The 13,093-nt window shown below is 39.5% G+C and overlaps 1 protein-coding gene across 3 annotated transcripts in view; it reads right to left on the bottom strand.

Moving 5' to 3' along the window:
* Spta1 (spectrin alpha, erythrocytic 1) overlaps nucleotides 1-13,093 on the bottom strand; it is a 94,969-nt gene that overhangs the window by 36,133 nt on the left and 45,743 nt on the right. For all 3 annotated transcript variants that reach the window (XM_047554291.1, XM_047554280.1, XM_047554287.1), the window contains 5 exons: nucleotides 12,676-12,767; nucleotides 10,886-11,030; nucleotides 9,887-10,068; nucleotides 864-963; nucleotides 556-753 (listed from right to left, as the gene is read on the bottom strand). In XM_047554291.1, coding sequence (XP_047410247.1) covers nucleotides 556-753; nucleotides 864-963; nucleotides 9,887-10,068; nucleotides 10,886-11,030; nucleotides 12,676-12,767 — 717 coding nt within the window. The remainder of the gene's footprint in view (nucleotides 1-555; nucleotides 754-863; nucleotides 964-9,886; nucleotides 10,069-10,885; nucleotides 11,031-12,675; nucleotides 12,768-13,093) is intronic.

Genomic DNA, 13,093 nt, shown 5'->3' with positions numbered 1-13,093 from the left:
AAGCTCTACCCAATTTGGGGGCATTATTTCCTATACCTTACAACTGGCAGATACTGACTGGTTATTTTCTTTGAGACTCTGCTAAACATTACCCATAGAGTTGACCTGTGATGTTCCTATACTCTTCCCTCAAAAGCTGTAATCACTCCTTCCTCTTCACTCTCAAAGCGTTCACGTATTTTGTTTTATGAAAAGATTCCCTACATTAGAATCACCTGTACTACATCTAATTTCACTACTTAAAAATATAAATATTATCTTACTAATCTTTGTGACACAAGGGCCTACATAAACCCCTTAATTAATCAATATATGACAATCCCTCCCTGTCATGTTCAGGACTGATCACCAGTGTGTTTGTCACTTCTAACAGGGATAAGAGCAGTGAGTAAAACAATAATCAGACTATAGAATACAACGCTACACAATCAAGAGATGCCATGTGTTTACACCCATCAGAAGTTAGTATGCTGAGTGACTATAATATAATATCCAAACTGCTTACAAGGAACAGACCAGGGCTAAATCTGCTTAACTACTAGAACTTGGCTGTACCTGCAAGTTCAGGCATTGGTCTAGCATCTTCTTGCGTTGATCCCAAGCCTTCTCCAAATCATCTCTCTTTCGTTTAACATCTTGAAGTTTATTTTCAATCTCAGGGCTTTTACGATGCCCACTGTCTATAAGGTCTGTGCCAAAGTTTTCTAAGTCCTGGAAGGTGGAGGCTTCTGCCTCCATCTCGTCATGATGCTCCTGTTGGAAAGAAGGTAAATAGACTGATAAGGCTAATCCTTTTGAAATTTTCTTAAGTGAGGGGAGTTTATCAGGTCAAATGATTAGTGGTTGTAGATTTCTAGCCATACCTGGTGTCGCTCTATCAAGATCTCTGTGCCAGTTAAGTCCTCAGCCAGCTCCTGTGATGACACCATGCCTCCAATGCCACTCATCCAATTCTCAAGGTCCCTAGAGAAACAGGTATATTAGGATCCACAAAAAATAAATAAATAAATAAATAAATAAAACCTGCAACTTTCTACCGGACTATCCATATTAAACTTTCTAGAAAATATTTCCAGTTTTTCAAGATGGCGGACTAGAGGGTGGCTGCATTTCACGTTGCTCCAGGATGCAAGATTCAAAAGAGGAGATAGTGAGAGACTTGGGACCAACTCAAAGCCGCTGGGGGAGTCTCTCCCATTGGGGAGGCATCCCGGATGGGGCGGTAGCCCCGGAACACAGGTAACTTTGTGAAGTAGAGTTGCTTGGCGAGACGCTCTTCCCTCCGCTGGAGCGGTAAACACGGACAACTGGGATCATCGTAGAGGAGGCGGCTCAGCACAGCGCTTGGACTCGGAGCAACCACTGGGGCTCCGGGCGGCTGCCTGAGGAGGAGCTGCGTGGCGAGCTGTTTGGACTCAGAACCACCGCATCTGAACACCGGGGGGTTGCCCGGAGGAAGAGGAGGAGCGCGGTGGGTCTCTTGGCCTGGGAGTGACTGCATCAGAGCCACAGGCGGTTGCCAGAGGAGGAGCTGCGTGCCGAGCTGTTTGAACTCAGAACGACCACTTCTGGGCACCGAGGGGTTGCCCGGAGGAAGAGGAGAAGTGCGGCGGGTCGCTTGGTCTGGGAGTGACTGCATCAGAGCCACAGGTGGTTGCCAGAGGAGGAGGCGAGTGGTGAGTTGATTGGACTAAAAGCGACCGCTCCTGAACACCGGTGGCCTGCCTGGAGGAGGAGCGCGGTGGGTCCCTTGGTCTCAGAGCCACCGCTCCTGAACACCCAGGGGGCTACCCTGAGGAGGAGGAGGAGGAACAGGGCGGGTCACTTGGACTTGGAGTGACTGCCTAGGGCTATGGGCGGTTGGCAGGAGGAGGAGACGGGAAGTGAGTTGCTTGGACTCCTAGTGACTGCATCGGAAACCGGGCAGTTGTCCAGAGGAGGAGGTGTGTGGCGGGTCTCTGGGTCTCGGAGCTATTGTACGGGGCTCCAGGTGACGGCTCAGAGGAGGGGCCGCATAGCCAGGGGATTAGGTGCAGAGCAGGGTCCCAGGACCGGCTTCTTGGTAGAAGAGCCACACAGAGACACGCCTAGGGGCAGAGCGAACTTTCCAGGACTGCGGGCAGATTCTCTGGGAGAGGCAGCTTAAGGAGACTCGCCCGCAAAGGGTGAGGCTCCCAGGCCCAGGAGGTAGATCCGGGCCCATGGGAACGTTGCAGAGGAAGACAGCCCAGCCCAGGCGGTAGTTGTAGATTGAGGGGAACCTCTAGGAGGGGAACTGACCAGCGAGACGTCCCCACCGGATGAGTCTTCCTGCCGGGGGAGGTTTTCCCACAGGGACGGTAAAACCAGAGACACAGATACAAACAGGCCTTGCCTCAGCCCGCAGCCTAGTTCCCCATTGGATGACCATTGCTCAACAAGTGGAGGCACCTCTGCCCACTAGCAGGGAATATACCCCACCAGAGGGTCACCACCCCTAGAGAGGCAGCTTCTTCGTGGAGCTCCGCATTATCAACTTCCTCCAAGATTTCAGGCTACTGAAGGATAAGAGAGGATATACTAGCAATCTTCAGGAACATTATAAGTCAATAGAGGAAATCTGCAATATCTTAAGGACCCACTGATTCCTGAACAATATGAGAAAACAAGGGAAGAAAATGCCCCAAACAAATCTAGATGTTACATCAATAAAATCCAATGACAGCATGGCAGAAGAAATGACAGAAAGGGAGTTCAGAATGTACATAATTAAAATGATCAGAGAAGCAAACGATGAGATGAAAGAGCAAATGCAGGCATTGAATGATGAGATGAAAGAGCAAATGCAGGCATCGAATGATCGCACCAATCGACAATTAACAGAGCAAATTCAGGAAGCAAAAGATCATTTCAATAAAGAGTTAGAGATATTGAAAAAAAACCAAACAGAAATCCTTGAAATGAAGGAAACAATAAACCAAATTAAGAACTCCATAGAAAGCATAACCAATAGGATAGAACACCTGGAAGACAGAACTTCAGATATTGAAGACAAAATATTTAACCTCGAAAACAAAGTTGAACAAACAGAGAAGATGGTAAGAAATCATGAACAGAATCTGCAAGAACTATGGGATATCATGAAAAGGCCAAATTTAAGAATTATTGGGATTGAGGAAGGCTTAGAGAAACAAACCAAAGGAATGAACAATCTATTCAATGAAATAATATCAGAAAATTTCCCAAATCTGAACAATGAAATGGAAAACCAAGTCCAAGAGGCTTATAGGACTCCAAATACACAAAATTACAACAGACCCACACCAAGGCACATTATAATGAAAATACCTAACATACAAAATAAAGACAGAATTTTAAAGGCTGTGAGAGAAAAGAACCAAATTACATTCAGGGGGAAGCCAATAAGGATATCAGCAGATTTTTCAATCCAGACCCTAAAAGCTAGAAGGGCCTGGAACAACATTTTTCAAGCTCTGAAAGAAAATGGATGCCAACCAAGAATCTTATACCCAGCAAAACTTACCTTCAAATTTGACGATGAAATAAAATCATTCCATGATAAACAAAAGCTAAAAGAATTTACAAAAAGAAAGCCAGCATTACAAAACATTCTCAGCAAAATATTTCATGAGGAAGAGATAAAAAAACAAAGAAGCAAATCAGCAAAGGGAGGAATTATCCTAAAGGAACTGTCAAATAAAGGAGGTACCAAGATGTGTCAAAAATAAATAAATAAATAAATAAAATTTTAAATATGAACCAAATGACCGGGAATGTTAATGGCCTGAATTCATCAATCAAAAGACATAGACTGGCAGATTGGATTAAAAAGAAAGATCCAACAATATGTTGCCTGCAAGAGACTCACCTCATGGAAAGAGATACCCATAGACTAAAGGTGAAAGGATGGGGAAAAACATATCATGCACATGGACACAGCAAAAAAGCAGGCGTATCCATCCTCATTTCAGATAATGTGGACTTCAAGCCAAAGTTAGTCAGAAGGGATAAAGAAGGACATTTCATACTGCTTAAGGGATGCATAAATCAGGAAGATATAACAATCATAAACATCTATGCCCCAGACAGTGGCTCATCCATGTATGTTAAACAAATCCTTCTCAATTTTAGAAACCAAATAGACCATAACACAATAATACTAGGTGATTTTAACACGCCTCTCTCACCACTGGACAGATCTTCCAAACAAAAATTGAACAAAGAAACCATAGATCTCAATAACACAATCAATAATTTAGACTTAACAGGCATTTATAGAATATACCATCCAACCAAGAGCAAATACACTTTCTTCTCAGCAGCACATGGATCCTTCTCTAAAATAGACCATATATTATGCCACAAAGCTAATGTCAGCAAATACAAGAAGATAGAGACACTACATTGTATTCTATCAGATCATAATGGATTGAAGTTAGAAATAAATGAAAGAGTAAAAAACAAACTACTCCAACACCTGGAGATTAAACAATATGCTATTATATGATGAATGGATAACAGAAGATATTAGGAAGGAAATTAAAAAATTCTTAGAGGTAAATGAGAACAAAGAAACATCATATCAAAATCTCTGGGACACTATGAAAGCAGTACTTAGAGGAAGATTTATTTCATGGAGCACATTTAAAAAAAGAAGTAAAACTCAACAAATAAACGACCTAACACTGCAGCTCAAAGCCCTAGAAAAAGAAGAACAGACCAACACCAAAAGTAGTAGAAGACAGGAAATAGTTAAACTCAGAGCTGAAATCAAAGAAATTGAAACAAAAGAAACAATACAAAAAAATTGATAAAATAAATAGTTGGTTCTTCGAAAAAATAAACAAAATTGATAAACCTTTAGCCACACTAACAAAGAGAAGACGAGAGAAAACCCAAATCACTAAAATTCGGAATGAACAAGGAAATATCACAACAGACACGACTGAAATACAAAACATAATTAGAAGCTATTTTGAAAATCTATACTCCAACAAAATAGAAAATTTCGAAGACATCAACAGGTTTCTAGAGTCATATGAATTGCCTAAACTGAATGAGGAGGACATACACAATTTAAATACACCAATTTCAAGTAATGAAATAGAAGAAGTCATCAAAAGCCTAACAACAAAGAAAAGTCCAGGACCAGATGGGTTCTCAGCCAAGTTTTACAAAACCTTTAAAGAAGAGCTCATTCCAATACTTCTCAAAGTATTCCATAAAATAGAAGAGGAGGGAACCCTCCCAAACTCATTCTATGAAGCCAATATTACCCTGATACCTAAACCAGACAGAGACACATCGAGGAAAGAAAATTTGAGACCATTATCCTTAATGAACATCGATGCAAAAATTCTCAACAAAATTTTAGCAAATCGCATACAAAAACATATTAAAAAGATAGTGCACCATGATCAAGTGGGTTTCATCCCAGGGATGCAAGGTTGGTTCAACATCAGGAAATCAATAAATGTAATTCACCATATCAATAGACTTAAAGTCAAGAATCACATGATTATTTCAATAGATGCAGAGAAAGCATTTGATAAAATACAGCACCCCTTCATGCTCAAAACACTAGAAAAAATAGGGATAGTGGGAACATTCCTTAACATTGTAAAGGCCATCTATGCTAAGCCCATAGCTAATATCATTCTAAATGGTGAAAAACTGAAAGCATTCCCCCTAAAAACTGGAACAAGGCAGGGGTGCCCTCTTTCACCACTTCTTTTCAATATCGTCCTTGAAACTCTAGCCAGAGCAATTAGACAGACCAAAGAAATTAAAGGGATATGAATAGGAAAAGAAGAACTCAAACTATCCCTATTTGCTGATGATATGATGGTATACTTAGAGGAACCAGGAAATTCCACCAGAAAACTTTTAGATCTCATAAGTGAATTCAGTAAAGTAGCGGGATATAAGATCAATGCACATAAATCTAAGGCATTTTTATACATGAGTGATGAATCTTCAGAAAGAGAAATCAGGAAAACTACCCCATTCACAATAGCTTCGAAAAAAATAAAATACTTGGGAATCAATCTCACAAAAGAGGTGAAAGACCTCTACAATGAGAACTACAGAACACTAAAGAAAGAAATTCAAGAAAACCTTAGAAGATGGAAAGATCTCCCATGTTCTTGGATAGGAAGAATTAATATTGTCAAAATGGCCATACTACCAAAAGTGCTATACAGATTCAATGCAATTCCAATTAAAATCCCAATGATGTACCTTACAGAAATAGAGCAAGAAATTATGAAATTCATCTGGAAGAATAAAAAACCCAGAATAGCTAAAGCAATCCTTGGCAGAAAGAGTGAAGCAGGGGGTATCGCAATACCAGATCTTCAACTCTACTACAAAGCATTAGTAACAAAAACAGCATGGTATTGGTACCAAAATAGAAAGGTGGATCAATGGTACAGAATAGAGGACACAGATACAAACCCAAATAAATACAATTTTCTCATACTAGACAAAGGGGCCAAAAATATGCAATGGAGAAAAGATAGCCTCTTCAACAAATGGTGCTGGGAGAATTGGAAATCCATATGCAACAGAATGAAACTAAACCCATATCTCTCACCATGCACAAAACTAAACTCAAAATGGATTAAGGATCTTGGAATCAGACCAGAGACCTTGCATCTTATAGAAGAAAAAGTAGGTCCAGAGCTTCAACATGTTGGCTTAGGACCAGACTTCCTCAACAGGACCCCCATAGCACAAGAAATAAAAGCAAGAATTAATAACTGGGATAGATTCAAACTAAAAAGCTTTCTCTAAGCAAAGGAAACTATCAGCAATGCGAAGAAAGAGCCTACAGAGTGGGAGAAAATCTTTGCCAGTCATACTTCAGATAGAGCACTAATCTCCAGAATGTGTAAAGAACTCAAAAAACTCTACACCAAGAATACAAATAATCCAATTGACAAATGGGCTAAGGAAGTGAATAGACACTTCACAGAAGAAGATGTACAAGCCATCAACAAACATATGGAAAAATGTTCAACATCTCTAGTAATAAGAGAAATGCAAATCAATACTACACTAAGATTCCATCTCACCCCAATTAGAATGGCGATTATCAAGAATACAAACAACAACAGGTGTTGGTGAGGATGTGGGGAGAAAGGTACACTCATACATTGCTGGTGGGGCTGCAAATTAGTGCAGCCACTCTGGAAAGCAGTGTGGAGACTCCTTAGAAAACTCGGAATGGAACCACCATTTGACCCAGCTATCCCACTCCTTGGCCTATACCCAAAGGACTTAAAATCAGCATATTACAGAGATACAGCCACATCAATGTTCATAGCTGCTCAGTTCACAATAGCCAGATTGTGGAACCAACCTAGATGTCCTTCAATTGACGAATGGATAAAGAAAATGTGGTATATATATATACAATGGAATATTACTCAGCCATAAAGAATGATAAAATTATGGCATTTGCAGGCAAATGGATGAAACTGGAGAATATCATGCTAAGTGAGATAAGCCAATCTCAAAAAACCAAAGGACGAACGATATCGCTAATAAGTGGATGATGACACATAATGGGGGGTGGGAGGGGTTAGTGTTAGGGTTAGAGTTAGGGCTAGGGAGGGGGGCAAGAATGGAAGAAGGAAGGACTGTATAGAGGGAAAAGAGGGGTGGGAGGGGTGGGGGGGGAAGGGAAAAAATAACAGAATGAATCAAACAACATTACCCTATGTAAATTTATGATTACACAAATGGTATGCCTTTACGCCATGTACAGAGAAACAACATGTATCCCATTTGTTTACAATTAAAAAAAAAAAAAAGAAAATATTTCCAGAATAATATTTTCTGTCTGACTTCTTATATTTCTATGATGTTTGGTATTCTTGTTGTGTTAATGATAGCATTATCTTGCATTTGAAAATCTTGTCATGCATTTTATTTATTTTAATTCCTGAAATAATCTTGAAAAGAATTATGAGAGGACTGGGGATATAGCTCAGTTGGTAGAGTGCTTGCCTCGCAAGCACAAGGCCTTGGGTTCAATCCCCAGCACTGCAAAAAAAAAAAAAAAAAAATTAAAAAATTTAAAAAAAAATTATGAGAACTCTTTTATTACCATTTTGGAGATGAGGAAGTCAGCATGGAACAGGTAAGCAATCTGCCAATATAATGAAATTTTAAAAATACATGCGGACTAGAGCCCAGACCTCTGGAATTCTGGATTGAACATATTCCATTACTACTGTTGATTCCTGTTCCTTCAACAGTTTTCTGGGGTTTAATGATATAACTTATGGAGTCTTAGGGGAGACATATCTTTCCTCTTTCCTCTTTTTTCCCCAATAATCTAATACATGTTTTTGCTCAGCACACACATATAGACCCACACAAACATATGTACAATGTACATGCATTTCCTACATTATAGATTAAATCAAGGCTTATTTCCTATTGTTTTAGTAGTCAAGACCTTAAGCAAGGCAAGCTAAGGTTTATTCTTCCAAAGAGAAAATGTCAACCACGCATTAACTTAAAAGTTATCATGATGGTTAAAATAATAATCTCTAAGAATATATTTAGTCTTGTTGGCTAAATAGGAATCCTTAGATCTGGACAAGATAGGTCTTTTGATTTTTGTAAAATAATTTATTCATTTATCCAAACATCTAAGTTTTCTTTAGTGCTTATAAAGTACCAAACACTGTGAAAAAGATGTATCTTCACCTTCTAGGAGCTCATACTTTGTTTATATTGAGGGTGGGGGAAGCAAATAGATCATAGACACTCATAGCTATTAAAAAACTGAAATCAAAAGTATTATAAAGGAATAAAATAAGGCGTTAGTTTTTCTCAGAAGCTGAAAACATGACTTTAGTTCTGCAATATCAAAGAATAAAATTTCATAAGAAGAAGGAGCCATCATTTAATCTGGAATCTTAGTAATTATATGGAAATAAATGATTTTGAAGAATGGGTATGAATATTGTCTAATTACAGTGTGTGAAAAACTATAGCTTTCCAGAGGTGGTAAATTGGGGGAGGAGTTACCAAAAACAACTGCAATCGTTTTGCTCATCTGCTCCCTTTTCTTCTTCAAGAACTGCATTGTGAGTTGCTACCACCTGGACCTTCAATTCCAAATACTCCTCCAAGCAGGTTAATATGATGGGGCAGAGTTATTCCGCATAGTGTGTATTTTCGAGGTGAATTTCATCTTGCGATAATTTTCTGATTGTACCACAACACTGAAAATTCTCTAGGATTTGGTTCCGACATTTCAAAATTTTTCTCTTTACCACTTCTCCTTACCACCCTCAACATAAAAAATACTATTCTCTAGTTTCCCCTTCTTCATGAACATTCTCAACTTCTCTTATCCTCATATCTTTTTCCAGTCCCATCTGTATGAATAACATTCTCTTTTATCAATATCCTGACTGATAAGTAATCAAATGCTACTTCAGCTACAGTGCAGGGAATCTAATCTGTTCTCTGTATCTCTGAGCTTTCACTGCTATTTGCTAGGATGTGTGTTTTGTTATGTTTTACCTTGGTTGTCTATATTTTTCTCTGCCTGTCCAGCGGTAATAAAGTCCCCTTGCCCTGCATCTCCTGATATAGCACCTTGTATGTGCCATATACTTTGAAGAAGGTTGTTTAGTTGATCCATATGGCCTTACATTTCTTCAAATATCAATCTTTTATGGCTGGAAGTATTGAACTTGACATTTTTGTGCCTCAACAGTTTCAATATTTGGACAGAGTGGTACTTTTCAAATTCATCAGTTGATAGCACCTGTAGTACCCAGACTGCTCCTCCAGGCTGTATCTAAGGTCCAAATATGAAAATTCCCCACCCACAAGGTGAAAATCCACATTTGAACTTTACCTGGCCTTGCTGAGGAAGAGATAGAATTTCTGGGCCTCATTTAGGTTTTCTTTACGGTCCTCTGTAAGCACCTGTAGGTCATCCCAGGCATTATTCAGCTCTGTTCGCCGTCTCTGCAGGTCCTCAATGGCATCTGGGTGGGACTCACTGAGCCGTTCTGCTGTCTCTCCCAGTATGGTCACCTGAGGAGGTGCAAGAGCTCTGGCAATCAGACTATCATAGCACCCGATTCTTAGCAAATAAGAGTCCTGAATCCTGGTATTAATCTCCCCAAATAGATGCCAGCAATGTACAATCACATCTTACTACTTCATTAAAATAATACCAACCTTTTAGTTCACATGATAACTTTCTGAAGTGCTCAAACTTCAGAAACCATTCTTTTTTGATAAAAAGTAAGAAGTTTTAGAAAAGGACGGTTAAATGCTTCTTCCAGTTAGTGACAGAACCATGGTATAAAAAGGGTCCTTATTCTTTATGTGAGGATATTTCCAATATAGGTATTTTCTGTGCTTCTTTTTGCTCTGCATGATAATACCAAGCTGCATGTTGCCTTCAATGTATCTGGAAAGCTCTAATCTTCTTTTTGTGTTTTGGGGTAGGTGTAAACTTATTCAACTCCTAGCTGAGAAAACACAGCACCAAGCTCAGGCATAGCCCTAGCCATCCTGGGTATGCATAGTTGCTATTTCTTCTAGGTCACTGTCCTGCAACTACTTGACACAACTTCTGATCACTTGACACCCACTAAACAGGCAGGGGGACATTAAATACTCACTCAGATAGTAGAAGTTCAATGTATTTTTCTTGATGTTAATGGTCTAGGGGCTAAGTCTTTTTAGTGGTCTTGCTTTGGGGACAGAGGACAAGAACAAAGATGGTGCAAGATAAGGAAACAAAAGAATAAGAGACTGGAAAAGAGAACCAAAGTAGGGGCATTGATATGGTTATTACAGCAAATAGGAAGGTGTTGAGAAAGCTCAGAAGAAAATATCTCACCTTTTCCCTCAGAGGGGTGAGGTCTCTCTCAAAGACTTCATGTTGTCGCTGAAGCGCCTGAACACTGATCAGGTCGGAGCCAGGGTCAGCAGCTCTGAGGGCCTGGCACTTCTTCTCAATCTGTTCCTTTGTGTCATCTACATCTCTGGTACACAAGAGAATAAAAGATTTTAGAAGAAATGATATGTACCAAAGGGAAACTGACTGGGCTCAGGAGGAAGTCACCACCACCACGTTACCACATCTACCACCTCCATCTCCATCACCACTACCACCAGCTTCACCAATTCCACTACCACCACAACCACTACCTTTAACACCATCACAATTACTATCATTATTAATACCACAACCACCATCACCACCTCTACCGCTTCCACCAACACCACCATGACTATTATCTCTACTGCCTCTACCACCAACATCATATCACCTCTACCACCACCATTACCATCACCACCACCTCTGTTTCCCACAATAACACCAATGCCAGATAGTGCAGCCTACAGTTTGAACCAAGAGGTCTAACTCAGAGCTAACTGTTTAACAATTACATGCATGTTTTCTATTGTAAGCTATTCCCACCATACCCGCATGAATCTCTGCTTTCTCCTTCCTTGCATCTTTAAGACACATTTATACATAGGAAAGTATCTGGTTCCTGTTTTGTTCATTTGTTTATTTCTTGTATGTGTGGTTATTTTTCTTAGTGCAAGTACAAATTTGGTAATCAAAGACAAAAAATGTATTCAATGAACAAAGTCAATGTGATGTCTGTTGCCTTTTACTGTCTGCTCCTAGTCTAGGACTATAATTATTTACACCACTTGTTTGTACCTCGACTGATGCACTATCATGAAAGCATTCATAAAGTATTAATTATGTGCCAGAGCCCAAGGCAGGCATTAGAAAACTAAAGTTGGAGCTAAGCATGGTAGTGCATGCCTATAATCCCAGCTACTCTGGAAGCTGAGGCAGAAGGATAGCAAGTTCAAGTTCAGTCTGGGAAATTTAGGAAGATCCTGTCTCAAAATTAAAAAAAAAAAAAAAAAAGTTGTAAGGGTTTAGGGAAGTAGCTTAATGGGAAAATACCCCTGGATTCAATATTTAGTACCACAAAAAAATAAAATAGTAATACATTCAATACATAAATAAATAAAATTGAAGTAGGTTGTCTTGGAGTATTGAATCTGCCAAATGAGGAATCTATTGCTGAAAAACCTAATCTCCTATTTGCAAACTGTCTCTATCTCAGGAAAAAGGGTAACACTAACAGCTATGATTCCCATAGAGTTATGGTTTAGAAATGAAATGTCCCCCAAAAAACTCACATGTTAGGCAATGCATCAATGTTCAGAAATGAAAAAATAAATTATGATAGTTTTGACCTCATCTGTGGATTAATCCACTTGATGGATTAATAATTAATGGACTTAATGGTTGGTAACCATAATCAGGTGGGGCATGGCTTATAGGAAAGAGATCACTATGAACATAGTCTAGATCTGGTCCCTTCCTCTCTCTTTTTCTCCTTCCTTGCTACTCTGAACTAAGTGGTTTTCCTCCTTCAAGCCTTTGTGTCATGATGTTCTGCCTAACCTCATGCCCAGAGTAATGGAGATCGCCAATCATGAACTGAGTCCTCTGTGAGCTCAAATTTCTCCTTTAAGTTCTTCTAGTCAGATATTTTTGTCACAGCAATGAAAAGCTGACTAACACACATAATAACTGGACTTGTGAGTTATGTGAGTTGTTCTAGAGTAGGACTGTGTTTTAGAATTAATTCTTACCTGTGAAACATCTCTACAGCATGTGCACTGCCTAGCAGCTGCTGCTGTTCATCAGCAAGCCTCTGTAAGGAATCCCAGCGTGTATTCAATTCCTAAAAGAAAAGACACATCAGACTTTGGACAAGGAACTGGTCCAGATAGCTCAATGGTGTCTATGACTAACTGGGACTTAAATTATTGCTTTCATGTTATCTCCTTCAGAAATTGTCTTGCTTTACTTTTTTCTTGGACAGGCTAAGCTTGGTTCGCTCTTATGCTGGGGCAGCAGATAAAGGGATTTCTTCTCTTCCAAACTGATGATTCCCAGTAGATCCATCAACCCTGGATTCATAATTAATGCTTGCTATCACACAGATCATATTATATATAACTTCTGAAAAATGAGTAAAAACTGTTGCCTTAGTAATTAGAATCTGCT

Source organism: Sciurus carolinensis, chromosome 1 (genome assembly GCF_902686445.1).
Source record: "Sciurus carolinensis chromosome 1, mSciCar1.2, whole genome shotgun sequence".
In the NCBI taxonomy this organism is placed as follows: domain Eukaryota; kingdom Metazoa; phylum Chordata; class Mammalia; order Rodentia; family Sciuridae; genus Sciurus; species Sciurus carolinensis.
This window is presented reverse-complemented; position numbering and strand designations above follow the sequence as displayed.